Source organism: Chiloscyllium plagiosum, unplaced genomic scaffold (genome assembly GCF_037043375.1).
Source record: "Chiloscyllium plagiosum isolate Xiang-an unplaced genomic scaffold, Cpla_swu_hap1 HiC_scaffold_9, whole genome shotgun sequence".
Lineage (NCBI taxonomy): Eukaryota > Metazoa > Chordata > Chondrichthyes > Orectolobiformes > Hemiscylliidae > Chiloscyllium > Chiloscyllium plagiosum.
In genome coordinates, this window is record NW_028270147.1 from 13,708,604 (window position 1) to 13,730,820 (window position 22,217).

At 44.0% G+C, this 22,217-nt stretch overlaps 1 protein-coding gene across 2 annotated transcripts in view; it reads left to right on the top strand.

Annotated features, from left to right (window-relative positions):
- pigk (phosphatidylinositol glycan anchor biosynthesis, class K) overlaps window positions 1–19,176 on the top strand; it is a 120,168-nt gene extending 100,992 nt beyond the window's left edge. For both annotated transcript variants that reach the window (XM_043698684.2, XM_087990415.1), the window contains one exon: window positions 18,279–19,176. In XM_043698684.2, the coding sequence (XP_043554619.1) occupies window positions 18,279–18,395 (117 nt within the window). In that variant the 3' untranslated portion in view covers window positions 18,396–19,176. The remainder of the gene's footprint in view (window positions 1–18,278) is intronic.
- Window positions 19,177–22,217: the final 3,041 nt, after the last annotated feature.

The window sequence follows — 22,217 nt, forward strand, 5'->3', positions numbered from 1 at the left end:
TGGGATTGTGGTAGATGTAGCAGTTTGGATCAGTAATTGGCTTGCTGAAAGAAGACAGAGGGTGGTGGTTGATGGGAAATGTTCATTCTGGCGTCCAGTTACTGGTGGTGTACCGCAAGGGGAAGTGTTGGGTCCACTGCTGTTTGTCATTTTTATAAACAACCTGGATGAGGGTGTGGTAGGTAAAGTTGCAGACGACACTAAGGTTGGTGGAGTTTTGGATAATGACGAAGGCTGCTGTCGGTTACAGAGAAACATTGAAAAGCTGCAGAGCTGGGCTGAATGGTGGCAAATGGAGTTTAATACGGACAAATGTGAGGTGATTCACTTTGGTCGGAGTAAGTGGAATGCAAAGTACTGGGCTAATGGTAAGTTTCTTGGTAGTGTAGATGAGCAGAGAGATCTCGGTGTCCAAGTACACAGATCCTTGAAAGTTGCCACCCAGGTTGACAGGGCTGTTAAGAAGGCATACAGTGTTTTAGCTTTTATTAATAGAGGGATCGAGTTCCGGAACCATGAGTTTATGCTACAGCTGTACAAAACTCTGGTGCGGCCGCACTTGGAGTATTGTGTACAGTTCTGGTCACTGCATTATAAGAAGGATGTGGAAGCTTTGGAAAGGGTTCAGAGGAGATTTACTAGGATGTTGCCTGGTATGGAGGGGAGGTCTTACGAGGAAAGGCTGAGGGATTTGAGGCTGTTTTCTTTAGAGAGAAGAAGGTTAAGAGGTGACTTAATAGAGACATATAAGATAATCAGAGAATTAGACAGGGTGGAGAGGGAGAGCCTTTTTCCAAGTATGGTGACAGCGAGCACGAGGGGGCATAGCTTTAAATTGAGGGGTGATAGCTATAGGACAGATGTCAGAGGTAGTTTCTTTACTCAGAGTAGTAAGGGTATGGAATGCTTTGCCTGCAACGGTAGTAGATTTGCCAACTTTAAGTACATTTAAGTCGTCATTGGACAAGCATATGGACGTACATGGAATAGTGTAGGTAAGATGGGCTTCAGATTGGTATGACAGGTCGGCGCACCATCGAGGGCCGAAGGGCCTGTACTGCGCTGTAATGTTCTATGTTCTATATCCTTAATGGTGTGGATGAAACATTGAACCTAATAGTTGTCACCTCCAAGTTAGGTCTCTCTGATGCACTCCGCACCCCCCTGCCATTCCTGAGCTCTGTTGTCCTTGCATTGCCCTCCAACCTTGCATCCAGGACTCTGTTTGTTTCCCACACCTGGGACGGCCTACATGCCACATGTCAGAGGACCAAACCCAAATACTGAAGAAACTTCACAGTTTGGGCAGAATCTGTGGAGAGAAATGTCATACATTGAAACGTTAACTCAGTTTCTCTCTGCACTGATGCTGACAGAGTTTCTCCAGCATTTCCTGACTTTGTTTCAGACTTCCAGCCAATGCTGTTTTTTTTTAACATCAGGTGACCAATGTGGTAAAGTGTATTAGGCTAGTCGGAGATGGGCAATCACGTGATATCCCCTCCTGGAATCTGTCCAGTTAAAGTTGGTAACACTCTGGGGGTGACTGCAGTGCTTTAGAGAATTCATGGGTGCAGGCTCTGCTAGCTAGGCAAATATTTATTGCTCATTCCTAATTGCCCAGAGGGCAGTTAAGAGTCAACAGCATTGCTGTGGGTCTGAAGTCACATGTAGGCCAGACCAGGTACAGATTGAAGTTTCCTTTCCTAAAAGACATTGGGAACCAGGCGGGGATGGGCTCTAGCCCGAAACTTTGCAAAAGTGAGGACTGCAGATGCTGGAAACCAGAGTTTAGGTTAGAGTGGTGCTGGAAAAGCACAGCAGGTCAGGCAGCATCTGAGGAGTAGGACAATCTCCTGCTCCTCAGATGCTGCCTGACCTGCTGTGCTTTTCCAGCAGTGCACTCTCGACTATGATCTCCAGCATCTGCAGTCCTTACTTTTTCCTAGTTGATTTCAACCAGACACACGATTAGGCCAGATTTTTCTGTAATTCAAACTTCATTATTGGCTAAGGTGGAATTCAACTGTACGTCCCCAGAATGTTCGCTTGGGGTTCTGGGTTACTCAATACATGACATTGTCATTACACCCCACCTGCTTTTTTTTTGAAATAGTTCTGTTGAATCTTAGAGCTTCAAGTTCCTTGGAATAAATATCACCAACAGTCTATCCTGGTCCATCTATGTCGACACTACAGTCAAGAAAGCACACCAACGCCTCTACTTCCTCAGGAGGCTAAGGAAATTCAGTATGACCACACTGACACTTAACAATTTTTAGAGATGCACCTTAGAAAGCATCCTGTCTGGATGTATCACAGCTCGTTATGACAACTGCCCTAACCAAAACCACAAGAAACTACAGAGATTTGTGAATGCAGCCCAGTTCATCACGCAAACCAGCCTTCCATCCATTGACTCCTGCCTCGGGAAAGCAGCCAGCATAATCAAAGGCCTCTCCCACTCCCAGTTATACTCTCTTCCATAGGGTAGACGATATAAAACTTTGAAAACATGTACCAACAGATTCAGGAACAGCTTCTTCCTTGCTGTTATTAGACTGTGAACGAACCTCTCATATATTAAAGTTGATCTTTCTCTGCACCTTCTCTATCATTGTAACACTATAACCCTGATATACTTATGTAAGGTATGATTTCCGGGGTTAACACAGAACAATACTTATCACTGTATCTTGGTACATGTAACAATAATAAATCAAATCAAATCTACTTAAATGGTAAGATGGGGCAATATGGTTTACTATCTCTTCCAAAAGACAGCATTCTGATAGGGCAGCAGATCCTTGGTGGTGCACTGCAGTGTTGGTCTAGCAAGGACAGTAGGAGCATGGACAGAAATAATAAACACAGTGCAGTTCCTTGCCCAGAACCCCAATCCCCAACCCATGAGGACCCCTGCTGTTGGGGTCTGCTTTAGCTCCCTGCCCCAGTCCCTGGAACCCAGAGCCTTTTGACACCAAGTGCTACCTCCTGAGTCACTCTGGTGGGAACTGAACAGACTTTGGAAATCTCTGGAATGTTGTATTCCATCACCATTTTAATAAGATGCATTTAGATGGCAAAAAGCATGGTGAATTAAAGTAGAAATAATACGGAACATGCAATTATACAAATTGTGTCAGAATAGCATTTCTTTAATTTATAAGTCTGTAGACCTGACCGTCAAAGGCAGAGTTAAATGCATGTTCATAACATAAATCCCAGCAGAGTTCAGGAGTTGCTGGGCAGGGTTTTGGGACCCTCTATAATGTAAGCCATTTGACATTTCAAAAGATAGATGTGTAAATCGCTGGGATTTGATGGCTCACTGCCATAGTTCTGTAAACTTTCAGGCAGGCTTGTTGTTGAAATGTTGATGGGTGATTGTTGCCTCAGGAAGGGCAGGATGGATGATAAAAGGTTTTCTTTTTCCCTTATTCCCATACTCGTTATTGCTCATCTCAGTGCAAGGTCACTCGCCCAATCTGCAGCATTCACAAGGGCACCTGAATGTTTATTCGACACTGAACCCTCCCACACTTTTCTCCGGCGCTGTGTGATGCGGAGCCAGATAACCAGATTAATAGACAGAAAAACTGAGGGCAGAGGTGGAAGAGTAACTAATGAGGGATATCACAGCTGGATTCTTATTCATTTGGGTTTGATCATTTTTAATATTAGGATTGCATTCTTGGAAGTGAAGAGAGATGGAAATCTAATCAGCCAAGCTGGTTCCTACCTCGTATCCCTTCGTCCCGGAATAAAAACTGGATTTTGCATTTGTATAGTACTTCTCAAGATCTTAGGGCACCCCAATGCACCTTGCAGCCAATAAACACTTTTGAAACATAATCGCTGGGTTAATGTCGAAAGGCGGCAACAATTTGCACATGGAAAGATCCAAAAATCAAAGCAAGTCAGGTGTCTCGGGGATACTAATGTTAGCACTCCGACTGCAGTGAGGAAATGTATTATGCCAAATGCACATTACAACTACCCTCCTTCATTAAAGCTAAGGTTGTTGGCAGGGCTATTGGATTTGTTGACTGACAGCCCCATTGTTCTGCTAGAGGGGTAGGTATTGCACTCAGCAATGTTAGTTTCAATGGAACCAAGACACCGTGACCTCTTGGGCTGTTCACACCCATCAGACTAATCTGGTTGTTCTCATCCTTACTTTTCCTGCTACTCTCCCGATCTTTCACTCTCCCCTTTTACTTTAGTTAGTCCCCCTTTTTCTTTAGTTAGTCCCCCTCCTCCCAGCCCTTTACATAAAGGAATTGATCCTGGATTCCCTTTGAGCTGTGCTTTTTAAAAATCCCCCAGTCCTGAAAGTACCAGAAATACCATCTTTGCGATTATGAAGTGATTGTATGTATGTATAAAGCAGTGATGACAATCTGTATCCCCCAGCTTGCCACTATTACTGTCCTTTGAGATTTACAGGAGTCGTCCTCATCACTAATCTGCTTCAGGATAAAGGCCTCGGGGGGGGGGGGGGGGTTTTGCAATCTTGAAAAGCAATGAGGGTATAGATGAGAGAGAATAAGAGAAATGTGCTGCTGATGCAAAAACCTGATTTGCATCTAACTGTGCCTTTTTTTTTAAAAATCAGTTAGTTAGGAGACAGTAGGACACACAATTTGGTTGAGATTGCTTGGTTTAAAGAATGATGTGATACTCCATTTGATGCCAACAGGGATTCTGCTCAATTTTGTGTTGGAGGATTTCTGTCGGGGAGTAGAATGCATAATATGGCGGGATGATTAACTGCACCTTTCACTGTCATCGCAGCCAGGGGATATTTAAAGTAGCACTGGGACCTATAAGACAGCTTCATGACAGTGCTGTCTGCCACTGTGAGGACAGACCAGACTGCTTCCAATCTTCAGTGTGATGACTATGAAGATTGGCTTGGCAGCAAATGTTATTTATGCAGGGGAGATAATCCCATGTGTTTTCTCTTGCGAACTTATCACTCCGTACCATTAAAGATGCTGCTTGTGAAAGCACAGCTACTGAGAGTTACTGTGCAGAAACCTTAGGCTGTTCGGCCCAACTGATCTCTACTAGTTTATGGTCACCGTGAACCTCTACCCACATCATTTCATCAAACCCCATTGGCATCGCCTGTTCTTCTCTTTCTCATATTTATAGACCATAAGACATGGGATCAAAGGTAAGCCGTTCATCCCATCAAGTCTGCTGCATCATTCACTGGGATCATCACTGATCAGATAATACTCGACACCACTTTCCTGCCTTTTTCCTATCACCCTCGTTACTAATTAAAAATGAAGCTGAAAAATGGGTTGCTGGAAAAGCGCAGCAGGTCAGGCAGCATTCAAGGAGCAGGAGAATTGACGTTTCGGGCCTAAGCCCTTCTTCAGCCCTTATGCCCAAAACGTTGATTCTCCTGCTTCTTGGATGCTGCCTGACCTGCTGCGCTTTTCCAGCAACACATTTTTCTGCTCTGATCTCCAGCATCTGCAGTCCTCACTTTCTCCTACTGATTAAAAATGTCTATCTCAGCCTTTAATATACTTAACAACTTGGCTCAACAGCAGTGAAGAATGCCACAGATTCACCACTCTGAGAAATTCCTCCTCATCTCTGTCTTAAATCCTTTATTCTGAGATTACACCCTTTGATCCTGGCCTCTTTTCGAAGGGGTAACAACATCTCCATACCTACCCTGTGAAATGTTGAACAATTTTGCATATATCTTGATTCCCCGCTACATTACACTATTTGCCTGAGCTGCACCTTGTGGTATTAGCTTCCGCATTCGATCTACTCTGTAGAAAACGGGGGTTTTCTGAATTTCTTATTGGGTTTCCTCATGATAATGTGAAAGTATTGTCTCGATGTCTACCCCTTATTAAACCCCTTTATTATTTTTTGTTTATTCTGTCATGGGATGTAGGCATTGCTGGCAACACCAACTATTATTGTCTGTCCCCAATTACCCTTGAAGATGGTGTTACAGTGTCTTTCTGACTTGTACCTGAGTGCATATTAGTACACTCCTGACCTGTACCCTGAAGGTGATGGATAGGTTTGGAGAGTCAAGAGGTAAATTATTGCAGAATTACTAGCTTCTGAAATGGTCTTGTCGCCCCTGTATTTAGAAAACTGTTGCAGCTCAGTTTCTGAATCAGGATATTGATAATGGGTTATTCAGTAATGATAATCCAATTAATCGTGAAGGGGTGTAGGTTAGATTCTTTCTCGGTGGAGATGACCATTGTCTGGATCTTAAGTGGCATGACTGTTAATTGCCACCTGTCAGCTGAATTGCAAAGGTTGTTCAGGTCTTGCTGGATATAGACACGGCCTGATTGAGAATCTGAGGAATTGTGAATGGTGCCGAATATTGTGCTGTCACCAGCAAGCATGAACTTAGGCATTTATTGGGTCAGTCTTCCCTTTTCTGGACAAAAAGGCGACAGCCTGTTCAGATAGGTGTATACCCTGTTGGCTCTGCTATCATTCTTGAAGTCCTCTTTGTCCTTTCCACGTGGTTTTAACATACATTTTGTAATGTGAAGACCACAACTGTGCGCAGCACTCTCACACCGCTCTGTGTGGTCTAACACATTTTAACATAATCTCTCTGCTTTTGAGTTCTATTCTTATTGTAGAAAAAAATGAAAGCAGAGAAAAGGCAGAACATATTAAGTTTGAAGCTGAGGTTTGGTGAGAACTCTCTCACCCAGCTGTCTGCTCTAATCCTATTCTTTTCATTCTTGACTGTCTCGTACTATCGAAATCTCCATTAACAGAAGGACTTGTATTTGCATAGTACCTCTCACAGCCTCAGCATATCAAAAAGAGCTTTTCAGCCATCGAAGTATTTTTGCAACTAGTCAATGCAGTAATATGGGGAAAGCTCTCATAAAAAGCACACTATCATAGGTTTCGGGTGAGAGGGAAGAGATATAAAAGAGACCTAATGGGCAACTTTTTCATACAGAGGATGGTACATGTACAGAATGAACTGCCAGAGGAACTGGTGGAGGCTGGTACATTTTTCTTTTCGATTATATTAGATTACTTACAGTGTGGAAACAGGCCCTTGGCCCAACACGTCCACACCGACCCTCCAAAGAGCAACCCACCCAGACCCATTCCCCTACATTTCCCCCTTCACCTAACACTACGGGCAATTTGCCATGGCCAGTTCACCTAACCTGCACGTTTTTGGATTGTGGGGAGTAACCGGAGCACCCTGAGGAAACCCACACAGACACAGGGAGAATGTGCAAACTCCACACAGACAGTCGCCTGAGGCAGGACTTGAACACGGGTCTCTGGCGCTGAGGCAGAAGCGCTAACCACTGTGCCACCGTGCCTCCCATTTAAAAGGCATCTAGATGGATATATGAATAGGAAGGGTTTGGAGGGATATGGGCCAACTGCTGGCAGGTGGGACGAGATTGGGTTGGGATATCTGGTTGGCATGGACGGGTTGGAACAAAAGGTCTGTTTCCGTGCTGTACATCTCTATGACTCTGTGACTGTACATGGTACAGATAACGGTTCATTAGAATTTCAGAGCCAAGGTAGCTGAAGGCACAGCTGTATATTGGTGGGAATTGGAGCCATGCAAAGGGCCAGAATGGGAGCGGCTCAGATACCTCTGAAGCTCTGGGACTACAAGAGACTGCAGAGTTAGGGAGGGGTGAGGCCCATGGGGGAACATGAAGACAAGGATGGGAATGTTAAAATGCTTTGTGTTGTCAGGCAAGGTGCACATGTGGGTCAGCAAGCAAGAAGTGATGCATGAGGGATTGAGAGTAAAGGCAGTGATCTCAGGATTAAAATGGAGTGAAGGTTGGGATGCTGGTCAGGAGGGTAGTGCACAGGAGTCCAATCCTGGGCTGGCAAAACCATAAATACTTTAGTAGATGATGAGCTGAGTAAAGGGCCGAGATGTTATGAGGTGGACATAAATGGTCTTGTAGATGGGATGGCTAAGGTGTTGGAAGCTCAGATTTGGGTCCATTAAGACCTCAGTGTTGTTAATGATCTCTGTCAGCCTCAGGAGTGACCTGGAGTCAATGGCAAGGGAATAGCATTTATGATGAGTCATGGACAATGGCTTTCATCTTCACAATATTTAGTTGGAGAGAAATCCTGTGATTGACAAACGCTATCACCAGCAGTAAATAGCCCTTTCCCTGCTAGATCCATGTCCACATGGAAACCGCTGTCTTACTTTGACACCCAGAATGTGGACAGTTTTTGTTTGCCTCCCACATTAAAATAGCACTAACTTTTGTGTGTGTGAGAGAGATAATTATCAGGGCTTTCCTGAGGGAATTAGGTTGTACCACGAAAATGGGAGTTCACTCACCGTCTGATTGTGTATGAGGCTTGTGAGATCAGCTAGAAGTATCTGGGTCCCGAGCATGGTAGGTAATGAGATCTCTGGGTTGTCTGTATTGGACTTCCAAAAAGCAACTAGTAAAGTTCTGCACCAAAAGGTAAGCGTGCCCAGAAATGAAGAGATGGGTGATATACATTGGCAATTAGTCGTGGAGTTCCTACCCTTGGGAAAATGTGACAAAATGTGTTCCATGGGGTGTTTATTTAGCAATTTCTATTTTTGTTTCAGATTTCTAACATCCATTAGTTCTTTGTTTTACTATAGCTCTGTTAATGTTACATTAATTATATTGTTAAGGTAAAAATAAAACAGATGGTGACTTTTGGTTGACTTCTTGTGGCACAGTAGTAGAGTCCGACCAGTAGACCAGGAGACATGGGTTCAAGTCCCACGTGTTCCAGAGGGGTGTAATAACATTACTGAGCAGGTTTATTAAACTATCTCTTAAAAACACAACGCCTGCAATTGGCTATGCGATTGTTCAACCCAATTCCTCTCCCTCATCTGTATTTGTATCCACGTGCAGTGGTCCTTAAGAGAGACGACAAGTGCCCATTGGCCAGAGATTAGAATGCATCATCCTCTCTCGTTCCCTCCCCTGAGAAATGCAAGGCCATCATTTCATTTAAATGTGCTAATTTTCCTTTTACAATTTGATTTTTTGCTATTGTTCACCTTTCTGGAGTTGTCGACGGTGCATTTTGTTTTGATGTCTTTTTTTTCTGGAAAGAGTATGAAAAGGGGAGTGCAGCTGAGGCAGTCTTTTGACCCAGCTGCTTGCCCCTCACCCCTGGTTCAGTCCGTGACCAGGAATCTCTGGAGAAGGTATGTGCAGGGCCCAGCAGTATGCTTTCGGGCTTCATTGACTGGTGGGAACCACAGGGGTTTGAGTGTACCGATCCTGGGAGCGTTACTTAATATAAGAGTTCGGAAGTCAGGTTGAGATTGTACAGGGCATTGGTGAGGCCTCTTCTGCAATATTGTGTCCAATCCTGGTTGCCCAGTTATAGGAAGGATATTATTAAGCAAGAGAGGGCTCAGAAGAGGTTGCCAGTTACACAAGGTTTGACTTAGCTGGATAGGCTGCGACCTTTTTCACTGGAGCGTAGGAGGTTGAGAGGCTGGCTTATAGAAGTTTATAAAATAATGAGGTGTACAGATAGAGTTAATAGTACTTGTCTTTTCCCTATGCTGAGGAATGTCAAGACTGGAGGGCACATTTTTAAGGTAAGAAAGATTTAGAAAAGACACGAGGGGACAATTTATTTTACACAAGGTGGTTCCCATGTGGGATGAACTTCCTGAGGAAATGGTGGATGTGGGTACAATTAACAATGTTTAAAAGACATTTGGATAAGTACATGGACAGGAAAGGTTTGGAGGTATATGGGCCAAGAGCAGGCAGGTGGGTCTAGTTTAGTTTGGGAATATGTTCAGCATGGACTGGTTGGATCGAAGGGTCTGTTTCTGTGCTGTTTGACTCTATGACTCAGTGATTAAATTTCCTTGTAAGTTTTTATGTATTGATTCTGAGCTCCAAGGAACTGTTCAAAAACTATTTTCTAATCAACCTGTTCAGAAATATCATTATAAACCTCTGGAACAGGTGGGACTTGAACCCCTGTCTCTTAGGTCATTTGTTGCTCATCAGTTTAAAAAAAACAGCATATAGGAGTGCTTCCTGTTCAAGGGACTGCCACTCCTTAATTTCTTAATTTGCATAAAAGATATGGAGAGACGGTAGGTGCTTGGGGTGCCATGGTAGTGTTCGTACCTCTGAGCCAGGAAGCCTGGGTTTGAGTCCCACCTGCTTCAGAGGTGTCTCACAAAATCCATGAACAGATTACTTAAAAGTACCTGTAAGGAGAAACAGCTTGGGCAGTTGACCATTGGTTGGTTGCAGGTAGAGAGGTGTAATACTGTATTCTGTGAATAATCCAATCAGGAAAAGAACCTGTGTATAGTTTCATGTTTCACTATCTGGTTTGGATCCATGTGACATCTGACCAGGGTAACAACTTTTCACCTTGTTTGTTCATGACTTGAATGTAAAATAATGTGTTGTGTATTCACATTTGCAGATCACAGAAAGTTGTGTTGACATGAGCAGGATGTTGCCGGGTTCTGAGTTGACAGCAGACAATGTGAAGTCATCCAGTTTCAGTCGAATGAAGACAGATTGGAATATTGTCTTCATGGTTAGAGACTAGGAGCTGTGGACGAACAAAGGGATTTAGATTTCCGTTTCTATAAATCAGAAAAACTTGTACAAAAATGCAGAATGTAACCATGCAGGCAAATGGAATGTTGGCTTTTATCTCAAGAGATATAGAAAACAAATGCGAGGAGGCAGTGGTTTATCTCAAACTCCACCTGGAGTATTACCATCAGTTCTGAATAGTGAACCTCAGGAAGAATGTACTGGCTATTAAAGTGGTACAGTACAGATCAGCAAAGTTATTGAGGGTCTAAAGGGTTAAATTATGAGGTGATACAGTAAATTGATTTGTGTTCCTTTAGGTTGAGAGGGTTGATCTCATTGAGGTAAAGTTTATGATGATGATAGGGTTTGATTGCCACTTTTTTTGTTCCATTTAATCAGGTTTTGAGAGTGTCACTGGTCCAGCTATCATTTATTCCAGATTCCGAATTGCCTTTTAGCAGGTGACGTTGGGCTGCCTTCTGAACAATGCTGTCTCGCTGGCCATTTCAGAAGAGCCTTCAAACCCACAGCAATGTTAGGTTGCTCAGTGTGGACATGTTAAAGACTATAGCCCTGAAAGGTCTTAGTGAACTATTCCTCAGGCAGATAATGGGAATCCTAACAATGAAATCCTGAACGAGAAGGCACTATCTTAAATTTAAGGAAGGTCGTTTTCTTGCCATGTGTGGAAATCTGTACCCTTCTGGTCCCAAAGACTGAGCCCACAGAAACTTTCAGGGCCTAGTGTTTGGTGAGATTAGGCTGTCAAGGCTTTAGAACAGAGGGAGGTAAATGAATCCACTGTGATCAATACAATGGTGTAGCAGGCCAGAAGGGGCTGAATGTCCTCTTGTTCCCCATTCCTGAAATCCTGTGAATGAAGGAATGGTGTGGGTGTGCAGAAAAGGATTAGCTGGTTCCAAATGGAAGGAATCTAGGAGTGTGGAGCCTGAAGACGAATTGCGATTTTAATATCACGTCAGTTATCTTGAGAATATCACTCTACCAAAAGAAAGAGGATGAACAAGCCATTATTGTTGGGCAGCAACGAAACTCGAAAACTAGGTTCAATGAGAGAACATGTAATTAGAGAGAAAATGGAGTCCAAGAGCAGCAATTATTTCATTGTATCATATCCATGCAATAGAGGTTTCCACAGCACTGACCTAATGCAGGACACTTCCAAAGTGAAGGAGTTCGGAGGCTATGTTAAGGTATAGCAATGACCATTTTCATTTTAAAACAATCTTAACCACCACCCCATGGCAATCAATGGTGTTACCAGCACTGAACGTCCCACTATCAACATCCTGAGGATTACCATTGACTAGAAACTTAACTGGATGCACCACATAAACACAGCAGCTACAAAAGCAGGTCAGAAGTTAGGAGTCCTATAGCAAGTAGCTTCCCTCCTGACCCCCCAAAGCCTATCCATCATCCACAAGGTACAAGTCTGGAGTGTGATGCCTGGATGAGTGCAACCCCAACAACACTCAAGAAGCTTGACACGATCCAGGACAAAGCAGCTCTCTTGATTGGCACCGCATCCACAAGCCTGCACTCCCTCCACCACCGACGCTCGGTAGCAACAGTGTGTACCATCTACAAGTTGCACTACAGAAATTCACTAAAGATCCTCATAAAGTCACCTTCCAAACCCATAATTACTTCTATCTAGTAGGACAAGGGCAGAAGATACATGGGAACACCACCACCTTCAAGTTCCCCACCATCCTGACTTGGAAACATATCACTGTTCCTTCAGTGCCGCTGGGTCAAAATCCTCTCTAATGGCATTGTATTTCAACCTACAGCGTGTGGACAGCAGCATTCAAGAGGCAGCTCACCACCACTTTGAAGGGTAATTAATGCTGGCCCAACCAGTGAATGAAAAAAGCAGCAGGTTGTGCTGTGCTGATAATGTCACTGGACTACCACTCCAGAACCTCATGCTAGAAGGTTGAGGGGAGGTCTAAATAAAAGGATGGACGCTGGGAAGTTGTTTCTGTTAGGCGGGGAGACTAGGACCCATGGGCATAGCCTTAAAATTAGAAGGGGTCAATTTAGAATGGAAATGAGGAGGCATTTCTTCAGCCTGAGAGTGGTGGGCCTGTGGAATTCATTGCCACGGAGCACAGTGGAGGCCGGGACATTGGGTGTCTTCAAGGCAGAGATTGATAAATTCTTGATCTCGCAAGGGATTAAGGTATACAGGGCAAGTGCGGGTAAGTGGAGTTGAAACACCCATCAGCCATGATTAAATGGCCAAGTGGACTCGATGGGCCGAATGGCCTTGCTTCCTATGTCTTATGGTCTAATGTTTGATTAGATTAGATTCCCTACAGTTTGGAAACAGGCCCTTCACCCCAACAAGTCCGCATTGACCCTCTGAAGAGTAGCCCACCCAGACCCATTTCTCTCTAACTAATGCACCTAACACTGTGGACAATTTAGCATGGCCAATTCACCTGACCTGCACATTTTTGGACAGTGGGAGAAAACCAGAGCACCGGAGGAAGCCCACACAGACACGGGGAGAATGTGCAAGCTCCACACAGACAGTCACCTGAGGCTGGAATCGTATCTGGGACCCTGGTGCTGTTTGGACGTGGGGACAAATCCTGTCATGGCAGATGGTAGAATTTGAATTCATTAAAAATAAAAATCTGGAATCTGAAGCTAGCCCTAATGGCAACCAAGTCAATTATTGTAAAAATTCATTAGCCCAGTAATGTCCTTTAGAGAAGGAAATCGGACATCCATACCCAGTCTGACCTAGATGTGGCTCCAGACTCGCAGCAATACGGCTGTCCCGGCTCTGTCCTTTGAAGTGGTTCTCGGCTCTTTGTCTCATTCAGCGAGGAAATAACTGACCTTTGCTCTGTAAGTTATTGAAAAGCAAACATACCCCGATGATTGAGACTTTGTATAATAGCCACTTTTGTCTCGTGTTAATTCCTGGATATATCTGATGAAGACAATTGATTGGAAAGCTGGGCTAGCTTCCTGCTGTCTCTGAGCCATTTTTGATTTATTTCTTGGAAGCGATAAGAATGAAAACCTGCTGAGCAAACAAATCAGACACTTTACTGTTACTGCCTGTGCAGTGTGTGGGACGTGCTGGGAGAAATTGTCAGCCCACACAATTTGAGAGAATAGTCATTGGTGATATTCTCCCAAAGGTGATTAAAGCTCAGCCCTCTAAGCAGAATTAGGTAGATTTCAGAATAGGATTATGGCTTCTGGCCAAAGATTCTCGACAAAGATTGTAATCCGAAAGAAAGAACTTACATTTATCCAGCCTCTTTTGTGAGACTGGGACAATGAAGTAGTAATTGGTGTTACAGAGTTATTGAGAAATAGTTGTGAAGGTGGGGGAAGGTTATTGCTGTCTCCCTGCATTTCTTCCATCTTTTCAGCTTTGAGGGCACGGAGGGCTTCGATTTAATGGCTCATTAGAAACACGGCACCTCTGCCAGTGCAGCACTCCTTCCTGTTGATACTGTCAGAGTCGGTGTTTGTGTCTAAAGAGGAACTTGAACCAACAGTCTCGTGACTCAGAGGCAAGAGTGACGCCCTTTGAGCCACGGCTGACGCTTAATTAGGCTTGGGTCTTGTTGGTAAAGATGGACACTTGTTAGTGAAGCAGATACATTCTGGGTTGGTGAGGTGTCCATATATGTCTGGTTCTGATGTCTTTCACAATCAGACACAGTCCCATATCTCAACCTGAAACTATGCGAGTTGCTGTTCAGTTGCATCTCAGTTGACAGTCTGTGTGTGGTGGGTGATTTTTCATTTGCTGACTCTCTGTGTTAACTCAACAGTCTCCCAAGGTTTCCATTTCTGCTCCTTGTCATTACCAGCTATCCACTCCTCGATAATTACATTCTGCATTTATCACCCTCTGATTTCCCACCCCCTGTACCGGCAGTCCTCTCCTCGGTTGAGTGGCTTGAACGTCTGGATCTCCTCTCTGCCTTGTGGGAAATAAAAACAACAAAAAAAATCCTTTTCCAGCTCCTCAAGGATGCAGTTTTCCAGTTCCTTGGAAGGTAATAGCTTAGTGCTGTTGGTTTTGGAGGTGCTTTGTCCTTCCCCCTTCCCCCACCTCACTGCACATGCAACTCTCAGGCCTCATGCAGACCCCTGTCACATCATAGGAACGAGGCAAAGGAGGAGGCCATTCAGCCCTTCAAGCCTGCTCTGCCATTCAGTACGATCATGGCTGATCACATCTCTGCCTCGACTCCACTTTCCTGTCGACTGTCCATAATGCTTCAATATGTTACTCATTAAACTGTCTATCTCCTCCTTAAATTCACTTAATGTCCTGGCATCCAGCACATTCAATTCCACAGATTCCCGACCGTTTGAGATTAGTAATTCCTGCTCATCTCTGTTTTAAATCTGCTACCCCCTTGGTTGTCCCATAAATGCTCTCTTGTGTGGTATTATCAATTTGCATACTTAGTTTCCATGGTTTTAGACATGGTGCACACCATTAAAGGTCTCTGAAAAACAATTTCCAAACTCAGCTAGTTTAGACAAGCCCAGAGTGAAAATGTCTGGTGCTGGAAAGCATCTAAGGAGCAGGAGAGTCGACGTTTCGAGCATAAGCTCTTCATCAGAAAATGCTCGAAACATTGACTCTCGTGCTCCTCTCATCCACTGTCATTTGTAAACTTAAGTCCACCCAGAATTCTGGTGCCAGTATCCTGGATTGCAGTCTCCCCAAAGCCTCTCATTGCAGATTATCAAACCCTTATCTGTTCTGCAGCCCTTTGACTCCAATTGCCCAATTCTATCAGCCGGGGCTCAGCGGTTAGCTCTCTGAGTCTGAAGTTGGGTGTTTATGTCCCTCTCCAGAGCCTTGAGCAAAGAAAAACCTGGGTGGATATTTCAATGCAGTTCTGAGGGAGTGCTACGCCATCTGAGGTAGTGTCTGTCAGATGCTATTGTTCACTTGGCTGGGACATACTGTGGGGCAGCCTGCAGCCTGAGAAAGTGTTGTTTACACCCAAGTTCCTCTATCTTTAATCAAGAATCAACATCACCTCAGCCCTGACGCCTGAAGTGACCAAACTCATTAATGTGCGCCTGCTGAATCGAAACAAAAATATTTGAATTCTGCCAGGCAAGCGGCTAAAAGACTGGGATGGATAAAAGGTCATCGATTAGATTGTTTAGGCCGCACTGTGTGAAGATGCTTAACAGCAAAATGGCCAAGGGCAGAGGCAATTTGTCAGTGAGGTCAGGTGCCACTTATAGAGGAGCACACATCTGATGCTAATAAATAGAATGATTGATGGGACAAAGTGGATGATGAAAAGTGCAAAGCAACCTCTACAATGGACTTGCATGTTAATTAGAAGATTTTAAATGCAGCAGCCGCATAATATAGATTACTGTTTGAGACCGGCTATCCCAACAGAATGTTAATAGGTTGTGACTTCCAATTTCTCTCTTTCCCTCCATGTATATGCACCATTTTCCAAAGTATTTGAAGTGTGAAGTGTTGCAATGAAAGCAGGTGGCTGCTGCCGCATAATTGGAGCTGAAGTTCAATTTAATCCCACAACAGGATTTAAAAAGCGTTTGGCAAAAAAAATCTGCGCACCTCATCGAGCACATAGGGTATTTTAAAGAGCAATCTCACGTCGAATGTGGTCAAATTGCATGTTGTAACCGGCTACAGACTGGCTGAGATTGAACTCTGACGAGTTCGATGCTATCTGATTAAATGGCAAACACGGATTTGCAGGATCCAGTGGCTGAACTAACACAACACTGCATGCATAAAACAATTTCATCTCATCTTTATTTTTACTGCCTGAACTCTGCTTTTTTTAAAAATTTAACGTTTTAACTCTTTAAAGACAAGAGCTGTCTTGCATGCAAATGCAGTAATTGGTTTCAGTGCCAATAAGACTGGAGAGTTATACCCACAACCTTCAACAGAGGCATGACAACAACAACATGCATTTAAATACTGCATTTAATCTGCTGAAGCCTTCAGAGTGCTTTTGCTTTATAACTGAACACTTTAGATAACAGAGCAGGTGGCTGCAGGCTTAACCAAAGAAGGAGCTGAGTTAAAATAGAGGGGCTCAGAGGAGGCATTTTAAATAATAGGGCCTAAACTGGAATGGCAGAAAGTGAGGGCTGGAGATCAGAGTTGAAAAGTGTGGTGCTGGAAAAGCACAGCAGGTCAGGCAGCATCTGAGGAGCAGGAGAATCGATGTTTCGAGCATAAGCTCTTCATCAAGAATGAGGTCAGAGGAGACAACCTGGGGGAGTGCAGTGAGAGAGAGAGAGAGAGAGAGAGGCTCACTGCGATCCTTGTAGAGGGAGGAGGATAAAGTCTTCAAGGTAGGCCTCCTTGGAAGAGGCTTAACAGAAAGGTTATACAACTAGGAGAAAGTGAGCACTGCAGATGCTGGAAATCAGAGTGGAAAGTTGTGCTGCTGGAAAAGCACAGCCGGTCAGGCAGCATCTGAGGAGCAGGAGAGTCGACGTTTCAAGCATAACTTCTTCATCAGGCATGAGGGTATGATGAATCATCATTCCTGATGAAGAGCTTATGCTCAAAACGTCGACTCTCCTGCTCCTCGAATACTGCCTGACCGGCGGTGCTTTTCCAGCACCACACTGTTCAACTCTAAACTGGAATGGAAGTGTGATTAAAATTGATGCTGCACAAGAGGGAAACAATGGGGGTCTGAAGGAGGTGACAACTGAGCAACAGAGATGCTCACTGCTTTCCTCTCCGGGATCGAGGGATTACATTATTGATGGCACCTACTCCATCTCCTCCACCACACTTTAAACTCATGGCTGCCTGTATACTGCTGCTGCATTCCAGCCTTTGGTGTATGTGACAGAATTTACGTTGTCCATTCAAACCACTGTCTCTCTAAACTTTGGTTTTATTTCTGTTCAAGTCTGGCAATGGTGGCTAGTTCTTTCCAACAGTCCAAAGCAAGAACCATGATTTGTTTATAAATTTGGATTCTCTGATTTATTTTTAAAAAAGTTCATGCGTGGAATGGGCCATCATTGGCCAGGTCAATATTTATTGTCCATCTCTAATTGCCCTCAGGGCAGTTAAGAGTCAACCACACTGCTGTGGGTCTGCAGTCAGAGATTTACTTCCCTGAAAGGCATTAGTGAGCCAGGCCATCACTCCACATTTTATTGAATTTAAACTTCACCATCTGCCCAGGTAGGATTTCAGTCGAGCTTACCATCTCTGTGCTCTAACCCTTGTCGTCTATAAATGTTTGGTAAATTCACCATATTCCCAGAGGGTCACAGGGCTGTAGTTTTATGCGAGAGAAACGACTGATGGTGGTTTAATCTGAGGGTCAGCATGCCTCAGGCGAGGGGAGAGATTGAGAAGGAGAGCCCATCATGGTAATCTCAGCTGGTGCAGGAAGTTTGAACCCACACTGTTAGCATTGCTCTGTATTGCAAACCAACTGAGCTAACCCACCTCCCACTTCTAACCTGAACCAAACTTAGAGCAAATAACCCAGCGTTTCCTGTGTCCCTCCTGTCAGTTTCCCCTTTTAAAAAAAGCCTGGTGTTAAAAGTCCATACAGAAAAGCTCCAAATACTTCGCACACGTGTTTTTAAAAGACTGGGCTGGTTGAATTCTGTTGAATTGTTTTACAGAAACCAAAGCAAACAGACTGGCATCCGCCTGACGGCTTTATCCTGGGCCTCTGGACACTGATCCTGCTCGTCTTCTTCAAAAGCTACGGACTGAAGCACCTCAAGCACATATTCTGAGAGACCGTACAGAGCTGGCAATGAGAGGGTTTCCTTGGCTCCAACCCCCCTTCAAAAAAAGATCAAATACCGCAGCCTGTTGGTTTGATGCACTGTGCTGTAAATTATTCTTACTTGATTTTCGTGGGTTTTTAAATTTCTGTTTTGGGATGTGGTTTGAGGGTAGCCTAACGGGCGAAGGGGTGAGTTTGAGTGTGCGATATGTGTAAATGGGTTGTTGTGTAAGCACCCCTGACAGCAAGGTGGTGCAGAGGAAAACCTGACTCTCCCAAAAACAGAGAGAGTCCTGCTCCATTTGCAATAAGTCACACCGTGACAACGGATTCATGCTCCATTTACACCATGACCTCCCAACATTGATGCAAAATAGGGCATTGCATGGAGACTACACCTGTTCCATGACAGTAGCCAGAAAATAAATGCTTTGGTTACATAGAAACAGGAGTAGGCCATTCAGCCCCTCAAGATCCTTCCTCCATTCAGTGAAGTCATGGCTGATCTGTGGTCTAGCTGCATATATCCGTTGTTGGGTCCAAATCCTTTGCTTAAAATAAATTATCTATATCAGATGTAAAATCAACAACGTATCCTGCGTCTATTGCCATTTGTGGAAGAGATTTCCAAGTAACTACCATCCATAATTGGTTATGATAATAAACTAAACTCTGTAATGCCTGATAAATGATGTGGCAATGTTACCTGTGAAGTTTAATTCAACTGTTTCTACCTCTGGCATTAGGTTTTTTTAAAAAAAGCCACGATAAAGAATCAAATGACTGCTGAAAGGAGTCTGTGTGACTTTTTTGATGTTGCTTTGGAAGGTGAATTAGACTTGTTCCTAGCTGAAAATGTGTTGCTGGAAAAGCGCAGCAGGTCAGGCAGCATCCAGGGAACAGGAGATTCGACGTTTCGGGCATAAGCCCTTTACTTGTTCCTACACAATCATGTCACCAGCAGCAGTTTTTCTTGTGCTCCCTTGGCTCCGAGCCACCAAAGCATGGATTCTGAGGGAGTGCAACATTGCCAGAGCAGCTGTCTTTCAGAAGAGACTGCACGTTGAGGCCCCGTCTGCCCTCTCAGACACAAGGTAAAGATTCCCTGGCACTATTCTGACCAGAAGGGCCATTCTTTTGAGTATTCTGGTCACTATTCATCCCTTGAGCAATAACTTTGACAGACCATTTATATGGTCGAGAGTGCGGTGCTGGAAAAGCACAGCAGGTCAGGCAGCATCCGAGGAGCAGGAGTACCGACGTTTCAGGCATAAGCCCTTCATCAGGAATGAGGCTTGTGGGTTGGGCCTGAGAGATAACTGGGGGGGTGGGCGGTGAGGGTTGGGGGGGAGGTAGCTGGGAAAGTGATAGTTCGATGAAGGTGAGGGAGAAGGTGATAGGTCAGAGGGGGCAGTGATGGACGGGTCTGGAAGGCGGGGCCGAGTTGGAGGCTTGGGACTGGGATAATGTAGGGGGAGGAGACCATTTATATATCTATCTTTCTGTTCCTGTGACTTTTGCACCCATAGGTCTGTTGCATTTACGTGCATAACAGCAGTTGCTGCACTTTGAAAGTAATTAATATTTTTTGACATGGTAAGGCATTATATGGCTTTCTTGGCTCTGTAAATTTGTTTAAGTCAAATTAACAGTACTTTTTTTGGAATAGTAGTGTCATGCAGACAGAAGGAGGCCATTCAGCCCTGTGTGTAAATACTAGTGCTTTGAAAACATTGTTCAGTCAGTCCCTACTTTCCCCATAGCCCTGTATATTTTCACTTTATATTTATCTAAGTCCTGATTTGGAGATGATGGTGTTGGACTGGGGTGTACAAAGTGAAAAATCACACAACACCAGGTTATAGTTCAACAGTTTTATTTGGAAGCACCAGGTAGTTGCGGAGAATATTCTTTCACATATCTAAGTCCCCTCTGAACATTGTGATTCAGTCTGGTTCTGAGCAGTGCTTCCCAGATCACAACAACTTGCCACGTTTCTTCAAAATAAAAGACCCCTCATTTCCCCTCTGGTTCTTTTGTCGATTGCCTTATGTCCACGTGCTGTTGTTACTCGCTTGAGTGGAAAGAGTTTTTCATTATATCAAAGCCCCTAATCTCTCCTTGAAGAAACAAGTCTGGGTAGCAAGATTCTGGGCTCAAGTCTCTTCATAAGGCTTGAGCTCTGAGTACTGAGAAAGTATGGAAATCTCAAATAAGAACAATAAAAATCTGGTAAAACTCAGCGGGTCTGGCAGCACACATGGAGAGAGAGAAGCAGAGTTAATGTTTCAGATCTGGTGTGACTCCTGTTCAGAATCCAAATCTGAGTTCTGACAAAAGAGTCATACCAGACTCGAAGCATTAACTCTTCCTGTCTTTTCTGCTCCTACATCATCGAGTCAGAAGTTATTCTTCCCATTCAATTTGATGAGCTTTGGTAGTGATGAGTGACAATGAGTGGGGTAGGACTAGCAAATGGTCCACAGATTCTTTGCTGTGTCTCAGTGGTCTGTGGACAAACAGGTTGGGAATTACTGACCTATCTGAAGGGCAAAACCGGTTCAGGGGTCTAATGGCCGCCTTCCATAGGAGACCATTTCGCCCATCATGTCTTGGCTAGAGCCAATGAACTAAATTCCACTGAGCGTTCCCATTGTAAATTCCTCAACTTCAATATTTTCCCCAGAAAGCACAGTGCTGTCCCCATGGCAGAGCTATTTCATGCTTCAACAATTCTCCTGAATTCAGACATATTCCCTAATCCTGACGTGAATCTAATGTCTGCCTTTCACTAAAAGTAGCTGATGTAAGGTAATGTACTTCACTCCTCCTCAGTTGTTAGGAATAGCCTTGTGTCCGGATTGAAGTGTTTTTGTAAAATCTTTTTAACACCAGCTGCTGATTGAAATAAAATTCAGTTCAACTGATTTGTTGTTATTTTTACCTTCAAGAATTTCATAACTACTGAGGTCTTGAGCATTGTGATTTTTAAAATGTGTTTTTCAACATGTATTTCTGACTCCAGTCTTCGAGGGGTAAGTGGGAGGGAATATGGTTGAGGCCGGATGTTCTGGGAGATCGAAGCCGAGCTCTCTAAAGGGGGAGCTGGTACAATTGATTATCCGGGTGAATGCAATCATTGGTGTCAGAAAGCTGCCTCCTCCTCACCCATCTCATGAGGTAAAGCATCAGGAGATTCTTCTTAGATTAGGACATTGAGGGCTGGTGGATGAATGGATTTGAGGCACAGATCAGCCATAATCCTACAAAATATCTGAATAACCCCAAGGGATTATCTGGCCTACTGTTGTTCTGAAGAGATTTGCAACTCTATCTGCCTTGATTTTTCAACCGTTGCCTCAATAAACACACATCAGTGGCGGTTAAGTTTACGAAAGTTTGATTCAGTTGCAGTGTTCACTGATGTGCAACTATTTATCCCCTTCAGATCTGAACCACGTTTACTTGGAAATAAAACTGTTGTACCATATCTTGTCAATAATAAAAGCAATTGCTTCTATGCAAATTGTTACTAGATTAATTTACTTAACAAGCGACACTTTAATTGACCCATCACTTATGTACAAATGATTTATTTGTTCAACGCTGAAAGATGATGATGCTGTCAAATCTTTTTATTTGCTGCAAATTAAACCTTTGTCGGTTACAGCAAGGCGAGCTGCCACTGAGCTTTTTTGCGGTTGAACCTGGCAACATTCCGAGCCAACACTATAACGACTGGTTAACGTGTCTCCTGTTCACAGTGGCCACTGGCAAAGCCACTCCTGAATTCTGAACAACGAATGGAACTGGTGATTATGGACGAACG